We start from the raw sequence: 24,641 nt of genomic DNA, 5'->3' as shown, positions 1-24,641 counted from the left end.
ACTTATATATTTTTTTCTTATTATATGAAAACAACTTTCATCTAGTTCATGGTATGTAATTAACTTATAAAATTGAACGAATCGTGTAAATAATGAGTTAAGTACTGATGTGGGGGTCACTCATTGTGTCAAGTCTCAGATGCGAAATGGTGCCACATTAGTATCCGACTAATTTCTTACACAATTCGTTCAATTTTACAAGATCACTACACATACAATAAATCGGATCAAAATTGCTTTTTTCACATAATAAAAATAAAAAAAGTGTACAAGTTACCCATTCCCCCTAAAAAATAAAGAAATCAAATGGCAAATGACACGTCAGTTTGTTAGTTTTTTTTATTATTATTATTTGAAAGGTATCAGTTTATTAGTTAAGCAAATGACATCAATGACCTTGTAGCGCGATTCGATAGATGGCTGGGCAACCCAAGTTCGACTCCGAACCTTTAAATCTATTTTTGAATATATTTGAGTATAATAATAACTATTGTCAAATCAAGGAGTTGACTAGAGCTGCGTTTGGATCTCAGATAACAAACAGATTGAGGAAGTTGGAAAATGAAAGGATTAGGAATATGGTTGATGGTGGTGGGTTCACTCCGTTTGGCATCTGTGTGGTTCGGTTTCTTTGACATTTGGGCTCTCCGCCGCGCCGTCTTCTCTCAAACCACCAGTCAGCCCCTTTTCCCTTTCTTTCTTTTTTTTTTTTCTTAATTAACTTCCATTAATTTGTTACAGTATTTTTTTTAAAATTATTATATAATGTGAAAGTTATCAGCTTGGATTATAACATTTGAATTGAGTGTTGTTACACCCAAATATTATGCTAACTTTATTTCAACCAAAAATTGCAGCAAACAATAATGTAACAAAAATGTACTATGTTAATATTCCTTAATTTGAGAAAACTCGAGGGTTTCAACTTGCAAGCCACACAATTTGCTGCATTCGGGCCAGAAAACAGTGTTTTGCATCCGTGTTTGTTTTTTTAGTTAGATCCCTCATCCCTGTCCAAAGATACTGTAGAGACCCAACTTCAATCCCTAAATGGCTACATGCTACAACTTTGAGGCTTAGTTGGTTCAAAAGGAGATCGCTTTGTGAATTTCGTGACAAACGGTAAACTGATGAGGTTTCCCATATTCAGGTTTCTGGGGAGGGTGAATCTTTACTGACTCAGATTCTCTAACTAGCAAGATTCGAACCAGATACATCTTTCAAGGATCCCAAGATGTTAACCATTAGGCCTCCCTAGATGTGTTTTTTTTTTTTTTTTTTTGCAAATATCGTCATGTTTCCAGCACGGTCTGACGGTGGTTGACACTGTTGACCCATATTGGATCCATCAGCATTTCTGCTTATTAATGTTTTGCGAAAACCACCCCTTAACTTTATATAAAAACGTCTACTTTCTTTCGATAGGTGTATCGTATATTCATGTATATGGAGCAACGAGTAATTTACATAGTTTGCGTTTCTGTTGTGAGTAATTTTGTGCATTGTATGTCTTCTTAGCATGGCGGTTGACTCTGTTGACCCATTCTTCACATATTGTTATAATGTCATTTTGACGGGCTATTGGGCCCATCAGCATTTCTGTTTATTAACATTTTGCGAAAACCACCACTTAACTTCATATAAAGGATCTATTTTCTTTCGATAGGTGTATTGTATATGTAGCAACGAGCAATTTACTTAATTTGAGTTTCTTTTGTGAATAAGTTTGTGCATTGTATGATTAGAGCGTTGATTAGTTTTCAATGGTTGTTACTTGTTAAGTATTGCGATTCACAATCCTTTTTGTCCATTTTCATTATGAATATATCTAGTTGACTAGCTATACATTTTTCAGACATTTTCTCATCTGTGTGAAACCCTGAACCTTTGTTTACTATGCAGTGACTGAAATTCACGGAAGGACGTTTGGGGTGTGGACGCTTCTTACTTGCACTATGTGTTTCCTCTGCGCGTTTAACCTTGACAACAAACCGCTTTATCTTGCAACCTTTTTATCGTTCATCTATGCTCTTGGTCACTTTTTAACAGAATACTTGGTTTACCACACCATGGCTATTCAAAATCTTGCAACTGTTGGTTTCTTTGCAGGTACTATTTTCTATACAATCTTATGATGTTATTCTGTTTGTATCTCTATAGTGAAATAGAAGACAGCCATGTTGAGGATAAACCGAATAAATAAGTTGTACATTTGTATAATTGACACTTTGTTTCTTAAAATCCAACATGATACGGAAACATAAGATTTCGCCTATTCTTTTAGTTTCAAAAGTCAACCCCTTACATCCCTATGAGTTTTCTCTTATTGAACAGGCACATCGATTGTATGGATGCTATTAGAATGGAATGCGCATAAGCCTCAAATTCCATCAAAGAAAGAATGAAAATGCAGAAGATTCCTCTGACCTCTTATATGAATGATGACAATATTCATGTGCACCGGAAAGGACTTATATCAGGTTTTTCTTTGTACCATATATAACTCGGTTTATTTTGCGCCGGAAATGCAAGAGTTGTGATTTTTTTCTTCTTTTACACTCTTAAATATTATGGAACTTGTTTTTGGGTCGATTCTGAATGGCTGGAAACCATATAGCAGACTCAGGAAATGAAAATTACTTGCCATCCCTGAAACAAATTTAGATTTCCACTCGGTTTCATTTACAAACTAAGTTTTCCATATAGACCGAGTACTTTAATCATAGAACACAGGACAATACAATATAGTTGTTTTTTTTTTTTCAAGAGATGTTTGGGATTAATTCACATAAAACCGTCCACGGGTGAATCCTGTCCTGGCCTGAATGTCAGGGGATTGATTGGATTATTCATTGAATGGAGGCTATCATTTTGGATCCCAAAACCATATAGGCTTTTCAGGATTCTGGATCTTTAGGCAGGAGTGCCGATGGGTCGTTTTTCTAAGACTAAATAGTTGAAACCATTGTGATTCATATTGACTTGATGGGTAACCAGTATCAATCTCATAGGCTTGTGTGGGTAGTATCCAACCATCCCTTCTTTTTTGAGAAATGATCTTTGATATAGGTAACATGTTTAGCTCAGTCTGCTGTTTTGTAAATTTTTATCTTTTTTTTTGTATAACAATGTTCTAGTTACAAATTACAAACGGATGAGGTTTTCACTATTACAGTTACTCGGAGAGGGCTATTAATATTACTATTATATTTTATTTTTGACTGTATACAACCTATACAGGGTTTCTAGACTTCCCGTGGTCATTTCTTAACCCTTCTCTCACCACCCCCAGCATTGTACCAAGTAGGATTCGAACCTTAGGCTTCTTAAAAAGATATTAGGATGTTAACCAATAGGCCACCATTCTAGTTACAAAATTAATTGTCATATTTCAGTATAAGAGATGGGTACAGTGATAATAATAATAACTAATAAAATAATAAGCTATGCTTACTGAAAGTGAAGTACAAAACATATAAGAAATGGATACTTTAAATCACTAGTGAACTTCTATTTTTTTTTTTGTAAAATTTACATGTCTCGATAAATCATTTATTAGTTGGATACTTCGAATCTGAGAAGCATCCATCACGCCAACTACCTTAACGTTTGACCCTGATTAATAGAAAACCTAATAGACAACAAATAGTAAAGTTGACGTGACCAAATTATTCTGTTGCAGAATAAACAACGTAGGAAACTAAACGAGAACTAATAAGGCTTTTGGCCGACAACATTGCCAGGAGGGTCATAGTTGCAAACAACCACCCAACAATTACCATCTGCACATTGACTCCTAGCACATCCAACACGTTCAGTGTTTCTCCAGACGACTTGAGTATAATGGCCACACATCTTAATGCACTTGTTTTCATTGTAGTCGTAGTCCCTCCTCTCATCAAGCCACAATTGCACGGCATATGTAATATTCATGCATGGTCCAGATGCCATATTCTCTCCGCACCTATCAGAGTGGATCATTGCACAATCCTTTCTTTGATCGGCCCATGATTGGGCAGATTTCTCCAATTCTGGGTCGTATTTTAAAGGAGGCAAGTTCAACACTTTCCTGATACAATTATGTACCTGAACGTAGTCTTCCTGTGAGTTGCCAGCATCATGGGCATGTGTTAATTGTAGAACCGCGAAGGATATAGCAAGGGCAAGCGAGACGTTGATTAGATGTGCCATGTTGATATATGAGATGAGAGGATTGTTGTGAGTTTGTTTTGTAAGATATGAATGACTGGGGTATTTATAGGGTGAAGCATGTCCTAAATGTGGAGGAAAGTCAAAATGATGCATAAACTAAGGAAAATAAAGAGGACACTTTGATGGAGCAAAAACGTTTCAAACTGATTCTTCGGTAAATAGGCAACCACTACTAATTCCGACAAAGATTCGAAATTTACTTAAAATAACTCAAACCATGTCCATAATGAGATCTCCAGCATTACAAAAAGAATACAAAAGTACCATGTAGCTAGCGGCTCGGGTATTTTTTTTTTAATGTACCGATAATTTTGCAAACATTATAGTTTTATTGAATAATCTTAACTTTGAAAACGAGTAAACTTCAAAACTACTCAAATGTAGATTATATAAATCAATCTAAAAACTTTAATACATGCATTTTTATCGAGTCTTTTTTTTAAACTTTATTTTTTGAATTTTTAAATGTCATCATCTTATAATAGTATAGTTAGATTAATTTCTAGGCTAATGAATTAGGTTGATTAATAACTTAAAATCATGATTATACTATTATGCACTTTACAAACCAAATCTAATGAATCAAAAGAAAAATATTGAATTATCTATGGCCCTATGGGTATAAAGATTATCACATTGGGATAAGTATCTGAGAATGTAATGAAATATACACGAATTTTTATGTTGTGTAATGAACTACTTGAATGTTTATTGTATGTAATGAACTTTCAAATCCTGGTTATTGGATGTACCCGGGTATATGTGACAACCATATGAGCTGTCATTTGTAAGTTTTTGATTGGCCGGATACATCCAATAACCTGGATTTGAAAGTTCATTACATACAATAAACATTCAAGTAGTTCATTACACAACATAAATATTTGTGCATAGTTCATTCGTTATCCCTATCACATTTGGTACTTGGAATGGCTATGAAGAATCATTTAATAAAAATTGTGAATATAATTCACTAGATAAGCCGTAAAGAATATTAACTCCCGTTACATTACTTGTACACAAGGATAATTCCATCTTATGTTTACGCTGATAAAGATTTATAAATTGACTTAATTTCAACAATCATGAAGTCAAATGCTTTAATGCTTCATCAGAAGTATACCCATGTTATACAGTGGGATTGAATCTAACATTCATTAGTTAAGCATGGATGTGTTAGCCCTCTAAATACCAAAAAAATTTCATTAATAATAACAAGTATTAAATATTTATTTTCATTTTCTTTTTACAGTTAGACTTAGAGATCAGCTGATTTATACATTATATATGAGCGTTTGGACGAAAGAAAATGTTGGGCTACATGATGCAATTTGGGTCGGTCTATGATTATACTATTGTGTGGGTCGGTTCCTGTGCAGTTGGGCTACAAGATGCAATTTGGATACTAGGAATGTTGAATTTCACACCCTTAAATGCCCTCTTTGTGACAGAAGCTCTTGCTCTTGAAACTCAACCCCACCAGTTAATTTCTTGTCGAACTGGATAAAATACTTGGTATGTCTACAAATGAAGGGCCATCCCTTTACACTGGTTGCTTAGGATCAAGCTGAACCTTCATCTCTAAAGATTTATTGATACTTATTTTTACCAAGTCGATAATGATGATGGAATATAGATACGACAGATGGTGGTATTATGGTAAAATAATATGGCGCAATATCCCCCATCCCTTAGATTTGCTGGGCATTCATGAGATTGCTCCTATTCATCCTTAGAGTAAGTCCTTACTACACGCAGTTGTGGTACTTGAGTATTTGGAAAAGCTCGAAATGAATTGCTTTTTCAAGGAGTTGCATGGTCTAATTTACGGGTGGTGGAGTTAGTAAAATCATTAGGCAATACTCGTATATGTTTGGATTACATCCGACCAAGATGAACATTCTAAGGTGGGAGCAGAACTGGATTAAATTTTCCTTTTTGTAATTATATAGTTATCTGGTGTGTGCATATTATCTTTAGCGTTTGTATTGGGTTTGATTTTACAAATGAAAGTAGCTAACTAGCTATTTTAAAAAAATAAAAAATTAACTACTAAAAATCAACATGTGCCGTTTAATAGAAATAAGACAAGTACAATTTATAAAGTTGAAGTAATTGAAAGGGAAAACAAATTTCAATGCTCATTTCACTTTCTTTTTTCTTTTCTTTTTTTCATTTACATTTATGATGATACATTTAAATAACTTATTACTCGGATACTTCGACTGACTCTCGGTAGTACATAAGTTCCGAAAGACGTTCCACTCACCCAACTGCTAATAGGATATATTCCTAATAATTAGCAGAGTTGCTTAATTACTTGACATAGTTGATTAAAACGTCGGAAATAGTAAGACATAACAAAATGAACGATTTAGAACTATATAAATCTAGTAAGGCCATTGGCCGACGACGTTGCCAGGAGGGTCATAGTTGCAAACAACCACCCAACAAGTAGGATCTGCACATTGACTCCTAGCACATCCAACACGTTGGGTGTTTTTCCAGACGATTTGAGTATAATGGCCACACATCTTCATGCAGTTGTTATTGGGGTAGTCATAGTCCAACCTCTCATCAAGCCACAATTGAATGCCGTATGTAATATTCATGTCTGGTCCTGATGCCATATTCTCACCGCACCTATCAGAGTGGATCATTGCACAATCTTTCCTTTGATCGGCCCAAGATTGGGCGAATTTCTCCATTTCTGGGTCGTATACCAAAGGAGGCAAGTTCAACACTTTCCTGATACAATTATGAACCGACACATAGTCTTCATGTGAGTTTCCTGCATCATGGGCATTCGTTAGTTGTAAAACCGCGAAGGATATAGCAAGGACAAGCGAGATGTTGATCAAATGTGCCATGTTGATATATGAGATGAGATAATTGTTCTGAGTATATATTTTTAAAGACATGAATAGGTGGGTATTTATAAGGTGAATTATGTCCTAAATGTGGAGGAAAGTTAAAATGATGCATAAACTAAGGAAAATGAAGAGGACACTTCGATGGAGCAAAACGTTACGAACTATTCCACTCAAACTAATTCTTCGGTAATTTAGATAACCACTATTGTTCCTACAATGATTCCAACTTAATTACTTAAAATAACTCTAACAATGTACATAATGACTAATGAGATCTCCATCATCACAAAAGAAATACAACAGTACTTTGACTATTTACTGGCTCGTGTAGTGTTTTTTAAAATTTTTTTTTTCCTATGCGTATAGATTGTGTACATGTGCAATTTACTATGTAGACATTTTTAGTTATAGTTTTGAAAAGTAGACATTTTAGATATATATTTTATAAAACTAGAGGTTGTCCGTGCAATGCAGCGGTAATAACAGTTTAGTGGTGGTGCCGGCATCGAGTAGTGTAGGTGATTGATGTAAATATAAATAATGTAAAGAGTGATGGTATAAGTATATTAAATGATAAATGATATATGTTATAATTATGTAAGAGTGGTAATACGGAAAGTTTGAATTATTTAGACATTCCAAAAATAGAAACCCAAAATGCTTTATAGGTAGTTAATAGATAATAGATAGTTTTAGCTTGAAAACTATTTAATGAAATGCATATGACAAATAAACTAATACAAATCCATATTGCTAAGCAATATTTATGTTCAAGTCGATTTATAAAATTTATTAGTGTAAATTAACCGAGGAGGTTTTCTTGATGTGCGTTTGAATTATATAAATAGTTTTAAAATTTATACCAAGGAAATTACCAATCAGGCTTACACACAAGAGTATTGATAAGTTCCGGATAGTATATTAGTACCGTTCACAACATATTTCAAGTTGATATATTGACTTTTATTTGAGATGTTGAAATTAAATAAAAGTTAATAAAGGTGTGAAAATATTAGATTAATAATTTAATTTATTAGTTTTTAAGATAAAAAAAAACATAAATTCGTATTTAAACGCGTGACCGAATTTTTGTATAGAAGTTTTGGTTCGACACGAAATAAATTATCATATTTTCTTATCACATTAGGTAAAAATTTTCCAAATTTGACTTGATTTTGAAAAATCTAAAAACCTAAATGGTTATAACGAAATATAGAGGATATATATAGAGAGAAATTTTAATTTGGATCAAACGAATTGAAACGATATTTGTTTTTCTAAAAAAGAATTGAAAAAAAAAAGCGACAATCGACTCAATATAATATTTGGCTGCATTCAAACTTAATGTAATTTGTATCGCGAAACTTCTTTCTATTAATTTTTTACATGTAAAATAACACTAATTATCTTTCTTCATATTAAATAGCCTAATAATTTCTTCTAATACATTAAGAAGGTGACATATGATATCTACTAATTTTCTTTCCTAATCTTGCCTCTTGATTTTTTCACATGTTATCATCTTATAGTTAGGTAGATAAATAGCCTATTTTGTTAAGAGAATTGATCTCTTCCCATTATCTTTCATTTGAAGCACGGACGAAATAAACGTTGGTATATTCAATTGTCTCTAATTAAACAAAAATAACTCTTAGCAAACATCATCATAATATTTCATATGTTATATAATGGGGTAATCGATCCTAAGTCTAACTAATATGGTTTGGTGCCAATGTAGTTCCCTGGAGGATAATAATTACAAGTCACAAACCACGCATTATTCTCGCACTTGACCCTCGCACACCCGAGACGAGTCGAGTTTCTCCAAACCACTTGAGTATAATGTCCACACACCTTGAACCTCGCACATGTGTTTGAGTTGTAGTCATAATCCGCCTTCTCATCAACCCACAACTTCACTGCCTCCAAACCGGTGAACTCCCCTCCCCATCCAACCGCGATATTCTCACCATACTTTTCACTATGGGAGTGTAGAAGTGCACAATCAGCCTTCCTTCGATTGGCATAGCTTTCCGCGAATTTAGCCACCGTAGAATCCCATTGCATAGGCCCAACGCCGACCTCTTTTCTAGCGGTATTGTGGGAATTTACATAGTTTTGTGGTGCATTATGGGCGTGAGAGAATTGTAGAATCAATATAAATATAACACAAACAAATGATATGAAATGATGTAAATGGTATGTCATTGTATTGCTATATTATATGCTAATTAGCTCATTTTTTTGTGAAGTAATTTGAAGCCTATAAGACCAAAAGAACTAGATATTCTTATGGTATTTATAGGAAGGAATTGATGCATATATTAGAAACAAGCCAAACAAAAGGGAACACCAAAGAGGGTATGGAGCAAAACGTTTCAAAATTTAACTTCAACTTACATTTTAGGTACAATAACCACCATACCTAAATCCTAAACGTAGCAAACTAGTGAAGTTTTGAAAATTGAATACAGCTATATTATCTTGATTATTTATGAAGTTGATTTAGTTTTAATTAATCAATCAATTTAAAGTTCAACTTTAAAGAAAAAAACACAAACCAACCAATGTGGCGGAGTCTCTCAAGGAGAGGGGGTCATGTGGCCATATATCAAAGACTTTCACAAATTTTGTATAGACTATAATAGAGACTACCCATTGAACTATATATTGTCAATTTATCATGAGAAAGGATAGTAGTATCATTATTTTTGATTAATTTATTATAGTATACAAATTTTACAGCAGTATAAGCCGGTAATGCTTACATATGGTAGACTTATCATTACTTGTGGTACGGATATCGCTTCCCATTTATCACACGTCTAAATTGTAGTTTTCTCATTTACAAACAACCCCCTAGACTTTCATTTCTTCTTTATTTGTGACCCAAAGTTATTCCTCCTGTTCGCATCACTGTATATGCTAGACACAATATGGTAACTTTTGTACATGCTGTACTAAATAATACAATCAAAAAAGCTACTCGTATTATGTTTACTAAAAAAAGTTGAAAAATGGATATCATGGGTTTTTAGGTGGATGAGATTGAATGATAACGTGAAGGAGCTGAGAGGAGTAAGAAATTTAAGGTGGAGAAACATAGAGTCCCCTTATCCTTGGAACCACATTCGTGTGACAAATGGCGTTATAAAAGACAAAATGATGGTAATTTAACAAACATAAAACAAGTAACTAAAAGTTGCCAAAAGAAAGAAGACAACAAAGAAATGAAGTTAAATACTCATTTAGGCCAATTACAAGACAATCATATAACATCAAGCAATCATCAACCATATAATGGCTATATGCTATTCAACACTTGAAATGTAACAACCATCTTTATATTAAATGGTGCCGGATAATATTACAATGCTCTAAGTAAAAGCGATAATGGATCCATTATCCATATATATATTGAGTAGAAAGTTTAATATGGACGTTGGCCCACATAATTCCCTGGTGGATCATAACTACAAATAACAAACGACCAACCGTTATGACACTTAACTTTAGCACATCCAAGATGAATGGAATCACGCCAAACCACTTGTGTATAATGAAGACATTCATCACCGACACACGAATTCGACTCATAGTCATAGTGTTGTTTCTCGTCGACCCACAAGTTAACCGCATCGGTTGCAGTGAATTGGTCACCATAACCTTCGGCTAGGTTTTCCCCAAAAGGGCCTTGTGAGTGTTGCATTTCACAATCACCGTATCTTTGGTATGCATATCCGCGAGCATATGCTGCCACGGTCATGTTCCATGTTAGAGGTGGGACCCCGACTTGGGCTCGAGCTTTGTTGTGAGGAATCAAGAAGTCTAAACGGGGATCTTGGTTTTGAGGAACAAAAGATAGTGCCAATGAGAGATATGTGAAGTATGAGAATGTCAAAAGAAGAAATTTGGATAGTGATGGTAGTTTTACACTAATGAACTCCATTTGTGCAATGGTGTTTTGGTGAGGAAGAGCAATCTATGTATTGCTATTTATATAAGATGATCGATCACGGAATATAGGATTTAAAGATTGTTTCATTTCATTATTGAAAAATAAATTATTATTTCATAGACATATGCCCCACTTATACACGAGATGACGAGAATATTATGTGATTACCAAATCCATTACATTCTTATCATTTTGTCATTTTTAATGTCGTATATCCCAAATTTTATTGAACATCCTACAAATCGTGTCCCAAAATAAAATTAAGATTTTATTAATCGTTTGGACTAATATGTGGGTTTTTCTTCCTTTTTATGGTTACTAACATAGGTTACTAACATAGGTTTTAGGTAAAATAAAACAACTATTAAAGTAAAACAAATAAGACAATAGGTTTTTCCTCACTAACGATCACCGTGCATCAACTGCTTCGTGAATCTTCGTGCATCAATTTAACCATGATTTAAGGGTCAAGATATTGTCTTATTTGTTTTACTTTAATACTTAGTTTACAATACCCATTATTACCCAACCCCTAGTAACATAATCGGTTAGATACTTTGAACAAAGTGATCTATCGGTGAAAAGTTGTTAGTTACAACTTAATCGGTTATAATTCAACCAAATAAAGCCTTTAAACGCGTCAAGTTACTCCAAATCCGAACAAAAATCCAATATCTCGCTCGTCCATAGGCCCGACATCAAATAATTGATAAAACACGTTTGCCTAAGGAGTTGAACCCTAATCTCCGTAAGACATCATTGACCTTCATGTCAATCGAGCCCAGCCCAGTCGACAGTTATATATTTAATTGTTCATAAAGTTATTCATGGAAGAAATATGAAAAATCTTTTTGAAAAATACAACGGTAGTAATGATGCCCAAAACGAGACTTTCTTCTACTAGTAAATGCCTAATAAGTAATTTATTCTCAACCCATGTTTCATGGCGTTGATTATTCCAATTTTACCGCTGGTTAAAGAAAGACTACTCACATTTTCACTCCTAATCAAGGGAAACTTGCACATGCTGATGCTGTATTATTGAGCTCGTGTTAAGTCAAACTACCCACTACAATTTTATACTTAAACCCGTGAATGATGTTAACTTTTACGTGACATGTACCTATAGTCGTAACGTCTCATTTTTTTTTAACGACTAACTTATATGACTCCGGATATGCACCAACTGGCCTAACCCTGTTATTAGTCGACTATTATTTAATACACATCTTAAATCACAATTTATGTTTTCTTTAATTTATTTTATTTTTGGAAAATAATAAGGGGACGTAGGGAGTAACTAAAGTGCGCGCCATGTCATAATCTTAATTTTTTCTTGTCACTTAAGCATGAAACGTACATAAATCCATTGTGGTTTCCAAAGGTGGAACATCTTCAAGAATTTTAAACCTATTTTCGAACCAACTATATATTTAGATGTCGCAATAACTCTTTCTTAATTACCATGGTTTGTTTATTTGAAGATTTTCAAGCTAGGTTAGAACTAATTAAGATACTTGTCATAAAAACATCTGCAATCAAAAAAAAAAAAAAAGTTTGATAATTTGAAGAAATATCAATTTGTGCGTGATGCTAATTATATGGTAGGAATTAAGAAGTAGATCATGTATTAAAGATGTCTATAGACTATAGGCCTTCTTTTATCATTAAACATAAAGCATTCTGATATTATTTAATTTCATTTATAACTTATTTAAAGGTCCATGGATTGTAAAGTAGATTTACAAATTGCAACAGATTGGTGATTTATAAAGTGACATGAATTAACAAAGTTTATTAAAGGGAGAACAATATAAACTTAACAATCAAAATCTCAAATAGCACAGTTTAGTAGGCAATTGGAATCTCATGGTGCTGTTTAGTACCGAAGTTGATAGGTGTATTGTGTAACATGAACTCAAGCGTATGAAACTTTTGGGCCTTATCTCTCTTGTCATGATCTTTGTCTTATTTTCTATACCCATCAATGTCACGAATAATAATATTCACAGGAAAAACAAAATCAGACAAACATGCATTCATTTAATGAGTAAAAAGAACCACCTTCTTCTCCCCATCTAAATTTTCGGCAACCTCCTCTTTTAAGGGAGTTTTGATGATTGCCTTTCGACCCGGATATAACATGTATGCACATTCATAAATTAGCCTCGCTCCCAAACTCTTCTTCACGGGCCATTTTTTGTTCTCGTACAAATTCAGTTTGATTCCAGTCTGTGTACTTAGAAGATGCATTTACAAAGACAATGTTGGATTATATATGGACAGTGTAGCTACACTACTAATCTCAAATCCAATAGATAGAAAATAGGATCAGTTCAATTTGGGGGGAAATATGTTATTCAATGGTGTAGAGACAAAACTTTCAATACATTTACCAGGTCTAACATGTTACAAATTCTTAATCCATCTGACGGGTCTCATAACTCTTCCTTCCTAAGAAAAGTCTTGCCCTTCTCAAAGTTGAGCTTTTTGAGTCTATTTCTAGATTTTTTTATTTATCAACTAAAATGTAAGTCCAATTCTTGATTATGGTTCCCATCACAATTCATGACCCAACACAAAGAACACAATATATTAATACTAGACAAAATTATAGTTGTAGTTTTTGACGACTAGTGACGTGCTATATTGTCTCTTATATTATTAATATAAATTTTTTGTTGTTCAAAAAAAAATTAATCCAAAAATAAATACCAAAAAATGTAACCTTTTTAATAACGAATGATGTTTAGACTCATAATCAACACGTATAATAAGAGCGCTAACACCGGTCGATCACACCACACACGCACACGCCACGTCCATTATTACTTGTCGGCGTCATTGTTGGGCGTTCTTGACCAACTCGTTTTTAATAATTTTAAAATTAGAAATAATAATTATAAGTCAAACCCATAGTCAACTCACCAACTTGGCTCTACTAACATACCAAAAAATATATGGGGAGGTGGTCCATACACAACATATTATTCCTATACACAATAATATATGCATTAGTACTTCAACTAGATTGTCTAATCTTCATATTTTATAATATTATAACCGGGGGTAACGACCTTTTACCAAAAAACAATATATGTATTATATGATTGTACTGTACAACTGTATAATGCATATTATGTTGTGTATAACTAAAAAATGAAATAACCGGATCAATATCTACTTACCGACAAACTACATCAACCCAACACAAATTATTACCACTGACCTAAATTATGGTCCATCATTCCATTTTAAAAGAAAAAGTATATTGGAAAGGAATACCTAATTCAGTAATTCCGTATCGGTGTTCGTAAGCAATAACATAACAAAATCATAGTCAATACTAGTAAAAAAAAATCCATACGTCACTTCGTTATTGGCCATGTTAATTAATTCACGCGAAAATTCAGTGTTAGGTCCACATAGGTAATACCAGAAAAAAATCCATATAAGACAATTCAAAAATTCATAAAAATAAATCTAAAAAAGAACAATAAAGTTTTAAAAATCCATGAAATTTTTTTAAATACATAACAAGATCAAAATTTCAATGGGGTATTGGCCCCTCTTCCCCCCATGTGGTACCGCCTTTGGGATCCCGCATGGAATCAAATGATTTGAAATTGTGTTGCATACACATTTCAGTCTAACAGGCGTCCATAAGCGCACATTAATAGCCTTTACATGTTGTAATGAAATTGTGCAGTCATGGTCCTTTTTCTGACAGTCGTTACATGAATTGTTGCACATCAAGTCCTTTTCTTGATGAGCGTTACAAAAGCTGCTGCAAATCAACCAATCGGGTCCTTTTCTTTAACGGCTAGTCACTTAAAAAAAATAAAAATAAAATGTTTAGCTCGTCCAATATGTTAAGCCTCAAACCACTTTATGAATACATCCAAAAGTCCAATATCAATAATCAAAACGTCACTGTAGCTCCAAAACTCCATTACTTCACATCATATCTACAAAAAAGCTTATGTAACTATGCAAATACTAAGTGACCATTTAAACATGATCAATGAATTAAAATGCATTCAAATAACGGGATATTAGCCATTAAAAGTATAATAAAAACATGTATAGTTTGACCAATATCACCACTGTTGACCAGTTTGAACTCTTCGCGCATATTATAAAAATGATCTCTGGCATATTGTTAATGCGTTGCACAAGATTACCGTAAGTAATAATATTGAAGTGCCATACTCAAGAGATAGAAAAAGTGAGGCAATCATCAAAGTTGTTGCCAAACATCTCGGACATACATTAGAGATAATAAATGCCCTTGAAAATCCTGACAATGAAAGCTTGAATATTGTATAATAAAAGACATGTATTATATAATAGATGTTTTTAACACAAAGTATTCTAACATTTGATGAAATCATTTGAGGATTTAGTATATATTTATTACACTTTGATAGTGAATCATCAAATGATTTTCATCGAATCTTAGAATAGTCTGTATTAAATAAATAACAATTATACAATACATGCCTTTATTATACAACGTTCAAGATTTCAAGGTCAAAATCTTGAAGGGTGTTTAGTATCTCCATTGTATCGCTAGAAGTTTGGCAGCAACTTTCATAGTTGCCTCCCTTTCTCTATCTCCTGCGTATGGAACTTCATTATTTTTACTTACGTAATCTTGTGCAACACACTACCATTATGTCAGAGATTACTTTGTAAGATGCTCGAGGAGCTGTTGCATTTCAAACCGGTCAATAGTGATGGAAATCAAGATCTTGTTGGTGATAGGATACATTGAATCCACACAAATAGACTTACTTATAAAGCATAGTTTATAAGTTGCTTATAAGTGTCCGAGAAGGTCTTAAATATGTGACACCACTGAACAATGTTTTAGTAATACAGATAAATATCTAAGAATGCAAAGGGCAAATAAATTGTTGTGGGGTGAATTAAAGTATACCAAACACGGCTGAATAGTAATATGCAAGAGATTGTTTTGATCGTAAATACAACAAGAGAGATTCTTGAGTTTTTCAGGGAAAGAGTCAAGACGTGGTCACGATGATGGAACTAAATAAACAAAAAGATTTATATGGCTCACATCATCTTGGATATATGAACTGATGGATAATACTTTTAAAAGTGGAGCTTTAAAAAGTTTTGGATTTATGTTGTTGATGGAGGCAGTCGAGGATGAAGGATGAACAATGGAGAAAATGGAAGACGAACGATGGATTGAGAATCATCACCAAATTATTAGATATAGGAAATAGAGAATGTACGATGGAATTAGGAGAGGCTGCAAATCAAATGAGAATATTAGATCTAGGGTTTTCTAGTACTATGTATACAAAAGATGTGTGTTTTGATTGGTGGATATAAGTTCTTGCGGATTATGGTTTAGAGCCGTAGGATTATATTTGGTTGGTTTGTGTTTGTTTGGATTGTTTAGGGTCATTGGATTAAATAGATGTAAATGAATGGTGGAGATCGAATATGTTTGTTTTTGTTTGGAAAGGATATACTCATATAAGTGAATTCATTTAATTCATATATATAACCTTAAAAATTACACTATATGTAATACAACGCATTTAATTCATGTAGTATTAACTAATGGATATTAAATATTAATGTTTTATCATGTCTATATGGTTTCGTTATGGTATTTTACTTGCAGTGAACATACAACAACCTGATTAAAAATCATCTCGACATCAATAATATATATATAGGGATTGAGTATTGTAAAACAAGTATTAAAGTAAAACAAATAAGATAAGATCTTGACTCTTAGATCATAGTTAAATTGATGCACGAAGATTCACGAAGCAATTGATGCAAAATAATTTTTATAATGCACAATGATTTTCAGTGAAAATAAACCTATTGTTTTATTTGTTTTACATTAATACTTGTTTTATTTTACCTAAAACTTATATATATGTATGGCAATAACATATTAGGTTCTACCAGCAGATTACGATTATACCTTGTTATTGATGTTGTGTTGTTATATATGTTTGCTATAAAATTTGGTATATCAACCAGATATTTATTTAGTAAAATTACCACAATCAGGTTCAAAAGTTTGAAATGTGTAAATTTTTATTTTGTGTGGAATGAAAGTTTCTAAAATACCAAACAAAGACGGTAGAAAACAAAAAGGAAAAATTATGAAGGAAAAAAACCAAGAAATAAGGTACATATTTATTTTGTGTAATTAAAGGAAAAAAACGGTAGAAAAAACCAAAAAATAAGGTACATATTTATTTTGTGTAATTAAACCAAAAATCAAAGACGAAAAATAACAAGAAAAAGTTGTATGAAAGTTTTAAAAATAATACGAGCAGTTGGAAACCAAAAAGGAAAAATTATGTAAATGGGGTGCGTGATTTGACGGAACTAGATTGGTAAGTGGACCGGTAATGAACGGATAACAAAAGCATTATGAGTAAAGAAAGAAAGAGTGTGGTGTGGATGGTCTAAAAGAGGGCGTTTGGTCCAAAAGTGCAATATTTTTTTTCCCGGTGAAATCACAAATTATCACTTTTTTTCGTCCAAGTATATATAACTAAAAAATTATCAATATCAAAAAATCAAAACGAGAATAATAACTGGAGTGTCACAATCCAACACCAAATAAAATAAAAGCTACCCCAAATCAAATACCACACGATCTCTCAATCAAACCCTGTCACTCACCATATCTCCTTGTCTCTTCCCTCCTTCATCAATTTTCTTTTATCTGGCTTTTTCACAAATTTCAATTTATATAATGACAACGATACATACAAATGCAAATTATTACTAGTTATATATATATATGTATGTGTATTTATTTGTAACCAAGAGAAAGAAAGAAAGAATTTTTTTAGAGTATGGCAGTGGAATTACAATGTTGTGAAACTGGGTTTTTTATACATATTGGGATAATTGTGATATTGGTTTTGTTTGCTGGGTTAATGTCTGGGCTTACTTTAGGACTTATGTCTTTTAGTCTTGTTGATCTTGAAGTTCTTGCCAAGTCTGGCACTCCTAAGGATCGAAAGTATGCAGGTATGTCCGTATGTATGTCTGTCGATTTCTTTCGATTATTTGTATTCGGGTTTTCTGCGACTTTGTGTAGGTTTTGTATCTGGGTTTTGTTTTTTTCTTTTGTTTATGTGATTATTGTTTATAAAAAGGGTAGTAGAGATAGTAGGAATGTGATGTAAATTGCTGGCTAGATTCGTGTTGATATACGTATCACGACGTATTTATGTAGTTTTTCATAATGGGACTTAAATGCAGAATCTTTTAGTTTTAGGATTACCTTGAATACTACTAGGGAAAATTCGGTTTATGGGTAGTCTTTATGCGTTTTGGGTGTCTGATATGGTACATAATGGAACACGATTTTTGAAATATATGATTTAGTTTAAGAGCAAACGTAGAACGCAGACTGCTCATAGATACTTTTTTGTAGTTCAGTGAGATACATATAATGTGGCCGTTGTAGTTATGAATTATGATGTAAGTGGTACAGATGGATTTGAATCGGATTAATTATGTATTTACGATTAGTGACAGAGGATTTCGGTTTATTGGCACAAACTTTTGATTGTTATGAAAATATAGATACTTGTACAACCAGGGTTAACTACAGTTTTTCTTATGTTACGTTTCTCATTAATTAAATAGCATTATGTGTTTGAAAATATTTGTTATTATGTGTAAAACAATGAGGGGAAGAATCGCATCATTATTTTAGATTAGGAAGAGGTTTGTGTATAAGAAAAAGATTATTATCGGGTGGTTTTATTTAACTACCATGTTACTAATGATATTGTGGTTTACGCCCCTGTTGTGTCCACTCTATCTTTGTGGTGTTACTTGAACCGTTTACCTTACTGCTATTTTGGTGATGCTGCTTGTACCACCTGCTGTCCTTGAGTAGTCCTTGATATTTGAAACTCTGAGCCACAAAGGGAATGGCATTAAACAAATAGTTCCATGCATCAGCCATCAGGATAACAATCATGTCATAAAGACTTCTAAAATACGCAAATATGGGGCATACTGAGGAAAACAAAGAGCTGCACCTGTATGTGAGTATAGAGGAGCGAGCAAAACTGACATGGGAGTCACAAAGAAATAGGGAGTTCGACACAACCATGGTTTGCGTTTAGAGAGAAAATCCCTGACCTCAGAGCTGCTACGTATGGAGTCTGATGAAAGATGTCGTGGCATAAAATTAGAGTAACCGTAGTACTAAAAGACAAGGTTGGGTCATAACATAAAATTGTTAAATAGCTAGGACTTTGGAGAATGTAGGCTGGTTATAGAAATCTTATATAGTTCGAGTAGGTGCAGAGACCATGGTTTTTCTACTCCCCATTTGATGTAGGTCACAATGAAGAATACTAATTCGAATTATTATATATATATTATTGGTTTATTAGTAAAAGATTTGGGTGCTTATGAAATCATAATTTTATTGATCAGTATATGACCTACATTGACTCCATTTTTCTATTAGCTCTTGTTTTATAATGAATATGACAATAAGTATCATGATATAGTGGAAGATATTTGATAGTATTTTGTGCTCAAACTTGGCACAAACCGCAAATGGTTCTGAACATTCTACTAGAGCTTCTAAATATCTCTTAGAGAAAATCATTATGGGTATATATGACCGTCATTCCATCTATGTTGCTTTTGATCATTGTTGTGTCCACCGATATGGTATGCCTCTCCACCTTTAACATCCATCCTACCCCGATTGCTCAAGTATTTCGGTTCTTTGTCCGCTTATTGTGGTGTAACGAGGCAAACATTGCAGAATCTTCTCTGATTACTTTCAAATCTTTCCTAGAAAGGTTCTAGTGTTAAATACTTAAATTCACTTAGAGTGTCTAACACTAATCTGCTATTTGTCCAAAGTCACACAGTCGTCGATATGTTATTTCAAGCTTTGCTCAAATTTCCTGTCTATAAGTAATTACCTTATTGGCCCCGTGTTTCTTATATCACTTATGATATTTCCCAACAGAGAAGATACTACCCGTGGTTAAAAGGCAGCATCTATTGCTTTGCACACTCCTTATCTGCAATGCTGCTGCAATGGAGGTATTTTCTTAAATATCTTTTTCTTTAAAGTTCTTACAAAATCATTTCAAGTTTGGAACGGAATTCATCCTTCTCAGGCTCTCCCGATTTTCCTGGACAGTCTGGTCCCAGCTTGGGGTGCTATCCTTATTTCAGTGACATTGATACTTCTTTTTGGAGAGGTGAGTAACAGTTTATGTTTCATATGAAGCTTTACGTTAAATCGTTGTTGTTTTATTTGGTCGACTGATTGCAGTTTATCATATTCACAGATCATACCACAATCTGTTTGTACTAGGTACGGACTGGTTATTGGTGCAACCGTGTCTCCGTTTGTCCGGTTTCTTGTTTGCCTATGTTTTCCCGTTGCATATCCTATAAGCAAGGTGAGTCGGCTTGCTTAGTGTACTTAGAAAGTAGTGAAACTTATTTGAAACTTGTGATTATTGACCATATCTCCAAATTAATCAGCTTTTAGACTATCTCCTGGGGCATGAACACGTTGCTTTGTTCCGCAGAGCTGAGTTGAAAACACTTGTAAATTTCCACGGTAATGAGGTATGTGTCATGCAAATCCTTCAGATTTTGTTCTCCCTGCTAATATTTTTGCTAAGTTACAAGGTTTTGTTATATATTATTCCAAACAGGCTGGAAAAGGTGGAGAATTAACACATGATGAGACAACAATAATTGCAGGAGCACTTGAACTCTCAGATAAAACAGCAAGTGATGCCATGACTCCTATAGCGGACACCTTCACGATTGATATTAATGCCAAACTTGACAGGTGTTTCTCTTGTTGAATACTTTCCGTAGTTTTAAAAGAACAGTAAATTTTCTGTTTTGGAAACTTGTGATTACACTTTTCGTATTTTATGTACAGGTATTTAATGAACATAATTTTGGAGAAAGGCCATAGCAGGATACCTGTCTACTATGAGCAACCGACAAATATAATTGGACTTATTCTGGTACTATTCTTTATACTCTTCTTTGATTCTAACAGCACGACAAATAATTACATAAGGAAATAGTTGGACTTATTGTTGATTTGTTATAACATCATTTGATTGGACCTTTTGTTTCTGAGGTTTTAGGTAAAAAATTTGCTGACTATCCAGACAGATGAGGAAATCCCCGTTAAGAATGTCACAATTCGCAGGATTCCTAGGTACATTTTTAATGTTTTTATGATCCAAGTATATTTTAGGTCAAAAATATTAGTTACATTGCTTCTTGCAGTCTATTGCACTTCTCTTCTTCATACTGTTCCCTTTTACATGGAAAAGTTTGTGATAAACATTAGCAATTTATTTAAAGGGTGAGTGAGAGAAGGTGACTTTTTCTGCAAAACTTGTAAAGTAAGAAAATGAAATTGGTGATTGTTTAACATTGGCATTTACTGATTCAAGTCACATTTGTTTGTAGAGTTGCAGAATCACTTCCGTTATATGACATCTTGAATGAATTCCAGAAAGGTCACAGCCACATGGCTGTTGTTGTGAGACAATGTATTAATACAAAATCAGAGCAGCCCGACACGAAGACCCCATTATCTGGTACACCCTAATGCTGAAGAGTAGAGTTTGGCAATATAGTAGGGTTGGGTAACCTGTAAATCAGGTTCTGGTTAGAATGGGTTGTTTTTGTATGGATCGAGAAGCGTCACTGTCACAGTTTATGGATTCTTTTGGGTCAATTAGGTGCCAAATTTGATTACATAAGGTATATTCTTTCTTCAAAGATCTAGTTTTCTGAATAAAATAGTATAAGAGTCAGGGTATACACTAAAAATACTTGGGCGACTTTTGGCCTATTCACTTTCAAGCTAATGTTTTAATCTATCTTTTTTACCCATGAAAGATGAAGTATGACAAGTGTCGATCCATTCATAAGTAAATGGGTAGTTGTCACTCTTTTATTACCTATTCATAATAATCTCTTGCTCACGCACATGTAAACACAATAGAAAATGGCGTGAAGGAAGTGCGTGTAGATGTTGATGGAGATCAGAAGACTCCTCTTGAAAAGAGTTTAAAGGCCAAAAGATCATTCAAGCAATCAAAGAGTTTCCCGGGCAAGGGTAACAATTCGTTCAAAGGCAACTTCAGTAGTAAGAAATGGAACAAAGAAATGTATTCAGACATCTTAGAGATGGATGGAAAGCCACTTCCAGTTCCTGATGAAGAAGCAGTTGGTGTAATAACGATGGAAGACGTAATTGAAGAACTATTGCAGGTAAATCTTGATCAAAGTTTTCTGATATGAGCCTGAATTTCCATAGCACTATAGCAGTGTGCACTTGACATTGATTTTTTTTATGTCCCATGTAGGAGGAAATTTTCGATGAGACGGATCACCATTTTGAAGATTTATAACAAAGGCTAGTTTGAACCTGATTCTCTGGTGGCACCTGGATGATGGCGAAAATCTTGTTAGCATATGTAAATTCGGCTAAAAGTCAAGACATGTTCTTTTAAGTGGAGTGAATGTAATCTTCTATTTCGATAATAATATTGAAATGTGTAATGCAATATAGTTTCTTAGTACTTCGGGGCTTCAACTGTATATGTTTTTGGAAGTCATTTATATTGCTGGGTTTGTAATTACATAGTGAATTAAAGGTCAGCATCTAAGTGCACTACTTGCAAACGTTTCAAGTGACCTAAAGCCCACCTTTTATTCCATTAACAAAGCTAGATAAACATTTAATATTGTCAATTGATATGAATAACATAAATTTACTTCTTTACATTTTTAAATAACACTATGACAGAATATTAATCCCTGGTAACAATGTAACATACTCCATATATCAATGAGCATAGCTTCTGTTTCTGCATGGAATTAAACCATATTTACAACATTGGATTTTTTTTTTTAGCAAAACAGAACTCAGACTGTCGAGAAGCACTCAAATTTTTGTAGAGAATGAGACACAATCGTTGCATTCATTTTTATAACCTTATACCAAAAACTAGATTATCAGTAAGAGCATAAAGAAATAGATTAAGCTTTTTAATATGTTGTTGCTTGGTGCCGGTGGCCGGTGGTTTCTAGTGGTGAGGATGGGTTGCAAAGTTTATGAATCATTTTTCACTATGAAATCTAGTCATCCTTCTTAGAGTAGTTTGTCTCTCTGTGAGCCACCTCACAGTTCACAAAGTTTATGAATCATTTTTTGAGTTGTTATCTTTTCAATGAAATAAGAAATTAATAATTGACTCGAAGATTACTAATTGGTGATCTTACTAAATTTGGGGTCCAAAAAAATGGAGGTTCTATGTGGTTGCACCACTTGCATGCCCGTGGATACCGGATTCAGCGTATGAAATTTGATACATGGATGTAAATGAGTTTATTGATGCTAGTGTTTTGCTGTGTGACTATATTTTCGATTCTTTTAGCAAGCCTAAAAAGTTAAGGTGTAAAAATCTTTCTTTATATATAATAAAAAAAATTATCTTCTAAAACTATTTTTAGAAAAAATATTATGTGTCAAGTCTATATTTTTCTTCAAAAAGATTTTATTTTATTTATGATGTCATATGTCATATTTAATATTGTAATATATTTAAAGATAAATAGCTAGCTTACTAAATGTTTATTTTAAATTCTTACTTTTTGATTGTGAATTTCTATTTTATGTTTTGTTAATACAATAAATATTTATACATATATATTATGTTAGCCAACTTAATATCTTCAAACCAAGTTATGATATATCAATTACAAAAACTACATATATTCTTTTAACTTTTTTTTTAGAATTATTAGCTAGTAAATTACTAAAAGATATTAAAAAGAAGATCTAGAATAGGATTACATGGAGACTTGGAAGTTGGAACCCAAAGCCCAACCCAGATCCGCCCGAGACCGGCCTATCCATGCCCATCCTTAATCTAGAATGGACTAATATTTAGTATTAATAAGATAATGTATAAAGTACGGAAAAATCTATAAAAAATCACTTTTTTACTCAAAATTCTTAATAAGACGAATCTATTTAGTTTCGTCTATTAAAATAGTTATATTTCTAGATTAGAAGTAAACCTCACCTCTTAAATTCGAACCCGAGTCTCCGTAAATTCAGCCCTCAAAAAAGAATTTCTTTTATCGTTGAGCTATTAACCTGTTGATTTTATGTAATTAATTTATCTAGCTTGACTATAAGAAACAAATCAAGTGTAGTCCATAAAGCATATCGAACTCCGATAGCTAATCAGATACGTCATACCAAATATCACGATTTAATAAAATCCTTAAAACACACGCACACACAAAGGAGGCACACATGTACAACCTTGGAACCATACCTTTGTTGGAATAAACATGATTCGATTCGAGTGATAAAATATCCTCAATCGTCCTGTGGAACATGTAAGAGCATAAAGCATAATTGCTATTGATTTCGGGTTCCCATAACAATGTGATTGAGTAATAATGGGATGATAAAGTCGGCTGGAACATGATGCACGAATTAAAAAAGAATACACACACGAAAATTAGGGTATTATGTGTGT

At 33.3% G+C, this 24,641-nt stretch overlaps 6 protein-coding genes and 1 long non-coding RNA gene across 9 annotated transcripts; 2 read left to right on the top strand and 5 right to left on the bottom strand.

Annotated features, from left to right (window-relative positions):
- The first annotated feature begins 498 nt into the window (after nt 1–498).
- On the top strand, nt 499–6,210 carry LOC122595188 (ergosterol biosynthetic protein 28). Of its 3 annotated transcripts, none has more exons than XR_006323204.1 (4): nt 499–676; nt 1,903–2,109; nt 2,335–2,480; nt 5,465–6,210. XR_006323204.1 is itself a non-coding variant. In XM_043767519.1 (3 exons), exons 1-3 carry the CDS (start codon nt 562–564, stop codon nt 2,403–2,405), a joined length of 393 nt encoding a protein of 130 aa, XP_043623454.1. In that variant the 5' UTR covers nt 499–561; the 3' UTR covers nt 2,406–2,551. The 3 variants fall into 3 exon arrangements, 1 of the variants encoding a protein (XP_043623454.1); XR_006323203.1 differs by lacking the exon at nt 5,465–6,210 and adding an exon at nt 3,881–3,961; XM_043767519.1 differs by lacking the exon at nt 5,465–6,210 and having other exon boundaries at nt 2,335–2,551.
- Nucleotides 3,524–4,208, bottom strand: LOC122595186 (pathogenesis-related leaf protein 4-like). Its single transcript, XM_043767517.1, has one exon. It carries the CDS (start codon nt 4,189–4,191, stop codon nt 3,712–3,714), a length of 480 nt encoding a protein of 159 aa, XP_043623452.1. The 5' UTR covers nt 4,192–4,208; the 3' UTR covers nt 3,524–3,711.
- Nucleotides 6,211–6,594: 384 nt separating the features above from the next.
- On the bottom strand, nt 6,595–7,117 carry LOC122595187 (pathogenesis-related leaf protein 4-like). Its single transcript, XM_043767518.1, has one exon. It carries the CDS (start codon nt 7,080–7,082, stop codon nt 6,603–6,605), a length of 480 nt encoding a protein of 159 aa, XP_043623453.1. The 5' UTR covers nt 7,083–7,117; the 3' UTR covers nt 6,595–6,602.
- A 1,602-nt stretch (nt 7,118–8,719) lies between these two features.
- On the bottom strand, nt 8,720–9,335 carry LOC122595185 (pathogenesis-related protein PR-1 type-like). Its single transcript, XM_043767516.1, has one exon. It carries the CDS (start codon nt 9,291–9,293, stop codon nt 8,799–8,801), a length of 495 nt encoding a protein of 164 aa, XP_043623451.1. The 5' UTR covers nt 9,294–9,335; the 3' UTR covers nt 8,720–8,798.
- A 1,078-nt stretch (nt 9,336–10,413) lies between these two features.
- On the bottom strand, nt 10,414–11,095 carry LOC122596243 (basic form of pathogenesis-related protein 1-like). Its single transcript, XM_043768792.1, has one exon. The coding sequence runs from the start codon at nt 11,032–11,034 to the stop codon at nt 10,516–10,518; it is 519 nt and encodes a 172-aa protein (XP_043624727.1). The 5' UTR covers nt 11,035–11,095; the 3' UTR covers nt 10,414–10,515.
- A 3,445-nt stretch (nt 11,096–14,540) lies between these two features.
- LOC122598123 lies at nt 14,541–16,322 on the bottom strand. Its single transcript, XR_006323539.1, has 2 exons — nt 15,986–16,322; nt 14,541–15,011 (listed from the first exon to the last, which is right to left on the bottom strand). It is a non-coding gene; the product is annotated as an uncharacterized LOC122598123 (long non-coding RNA).
- Nucleotides 16,323–17,693: 1,371 nt separating this feature from the next.
- On the top strand, nt 17,694–22,667 carry LOC122595222 (DUF21 domain-containing protein At4g33700-like). The gene is made up of 11 exons (XM_043767558.1): nt 17,694–18,084; nt 20,063–20,139; nt 20,217–20,300; nt 20,391–20,504; nt 20,590–20,676; nt 20,766–20,905; nt 21,002–21,089; nt 21,216–21,289; nt 21,547–21,677; nt 22,088–22,356; nt 22,452–22,667. Exons 1-11 carry the CDS (start codon nt 17,907–17,909, stop codon nt 22,494–22,496), a joined length of 1,287 nt encoding a protein of 428 aa, XP_043623493.1. The 5' UTR covers nt 17,694–17,906; the 3' UTR covers nt 22,497–22,667.
- The last annotated feature ends 1,974 nt before the right edge of the window (nt 22,668–24,641 follow it).

This window comes from Erigeron canadensis, chromosome 4, assembly GCF_010389155.1.
Source record: "Erigeron canadensis isolate Cc75 chromosome 4, C_canadensis_v1, whole genome shotgun sequence".
Taxonomy (NCBI): domain Eukaryota; kingdom Viridiplantae; phylum Streptophyta; class Magnoliopsida; order Asterales; family Asteraceae; genus Erigeron; species Erigeron canadensis.
The sequence above is the reverse complement of the archived record's forward strand: the minus strand, read 5'-3'. Positions and strand labels throughout refer to the sequence as shown.